We start from the raw sequence: 1,302 nt of genomic DNA, 5'->3' as shown, positions 1-1,302 counted from the left end.
AGACAATCTTAAAACAGGCACCAACCAAGATCACGGCTGGTATTATGGAAGAACGTCCTCCAGACCGAGAAGAGCTAGAGGGAGAGAGAAGGTAAACAATACAAGATGAGAGAATTAGGACTAGAGTGATTACACAACAGAACATCTGCAGTCTAGGGGTTTAAGCAGGTAAAACCAAAGAAAGCTCTATGGATCCAGGAGCGCCTCTCCGAATATTTGGTTCATGCTAAAAAATAGAGCACATTTATTAAAAATATATATTTATAAACCTTGATATGAACAGATACACACGTCAAGCCAATGAAAAAAGAAAAATAAGTTATCTCCCCGGTAACAAATAGACATTTTCGATGAATGGGATGCTTGTCAAAGGATTGTCCCTGTAGTTTTTTGTACCAAACAGCTCATCGAGTTCGGAGGAATTGCGTGTCCTGGGAGACACACCATGAGCTGCGTCCGCTGTGAGCTGCGTCCGCCCTGTTCCTCTTTTTGACAGCCGTCAGCGACTTGGGATAATGAATCTCCGCACCCATCCGCTCCCAGACGGCGTCAAAGGCGCGTCTTCCAAGCGTTTTTTCGGGTCCCCTGCCAACGACGTTGAGTTCCTTGCTGTGTGAATGAGTTTCGTTGGATTCATTGTGCTTTAGTGTCTGATCCTCGCAGCAGGATTGGTTTATTTTGGTGACCCTTTATCAAGTTCGAAGGTACATTTGATTGAACGGTGTGTGTAGGTCAAAGCTGCTTGTTTGCGCGGTGTCCCGTCACTGGTCTGCCAGCGCACGGGACTCCCGTCTTTTAGCCATCCCAAGGCCTGAGGCCCCTCTGGGCCGTTCACAGAGTGGTGTATATGTATACAAATATGATGACGGCTAGGTTCAGAATGGTCCCGATAATCCCCAGCATCGCCAAGACACTCTCTTCTTTGCTCTCTTTTTCTTGGCCTCCTCTGTCTTCATCATTTCCACTCGTGATTACCATCTTGGTTGCAAATGTCTTTATCTTCCTCCCCAGGCTAACCTGTAATTGGAAAGAGGCAGCACAAAAGATGATGATTTATAAGCATCCTCTCCACGGCCAGGCAGACTGGGCGGGGCAGTGATCTCCTGTCTGGGGACTAGATCTCAGGTGGGGGTGAAAAATCTCCCATGGAGCCCATCTTGGGACCCATTGCTCTTGGCCGTGGAGAAATGGCAGAGCACGACTGATCAATTTCAAGGATGAATGTCCTGACGCTGGCATAAAGAGATCAGCCCTGGAGTCCAGCCTGGGTGCCACCCACTCCACTGAGGTTTCGATTTAGCC

The 1,302-nt window shown here is 48.0% G+C and overlaps 1 protein-coding gene across 1 annotated transcript; it reads right to left on the bottom strand.

Annotated features, from left to right (window-relative positions):
* Nucleotides 1-831: 831 nt before the first annotated feature.
* Nucleotides 832-1,011, bottom strand: TUNAR (transmembrane neural differentiation associated intracellular calcium regulator; the record flags this gene model as incomplete). Its single annotated transcript, XM_081230056.1, has 1 exon — nucleotides 832-1,011. Exon 1 carries the CDS (start codon nucleotides 976-978, stop codon nucleotides 832-834), a length of 147 nt encoding a protein of 48 aa, XP_081086182.1. The 5' UTR covers nucleotides 979-1,011.
* Between the last annotated feature and the right edge of the window lie 291 nt (nucleotides 1,012-1,302).

This window comes from Mesoplodon bidens (assembly GCF_964165515.1).
Source record: "Mesoplodon bidens genome assembly, chromosome: 3".
In the NCBI taxonomy this organism is placed as follows: domain Eukaryota; kingdom Metazoa; phylum Chordata; class Mammalia; order Artiodactyla; family Ziphiidae; genus Mesoplodon; species Mesoplodon bidens.
This window is presented reverse-complemented; position numbering and strand designations above follow the sequence as displayed.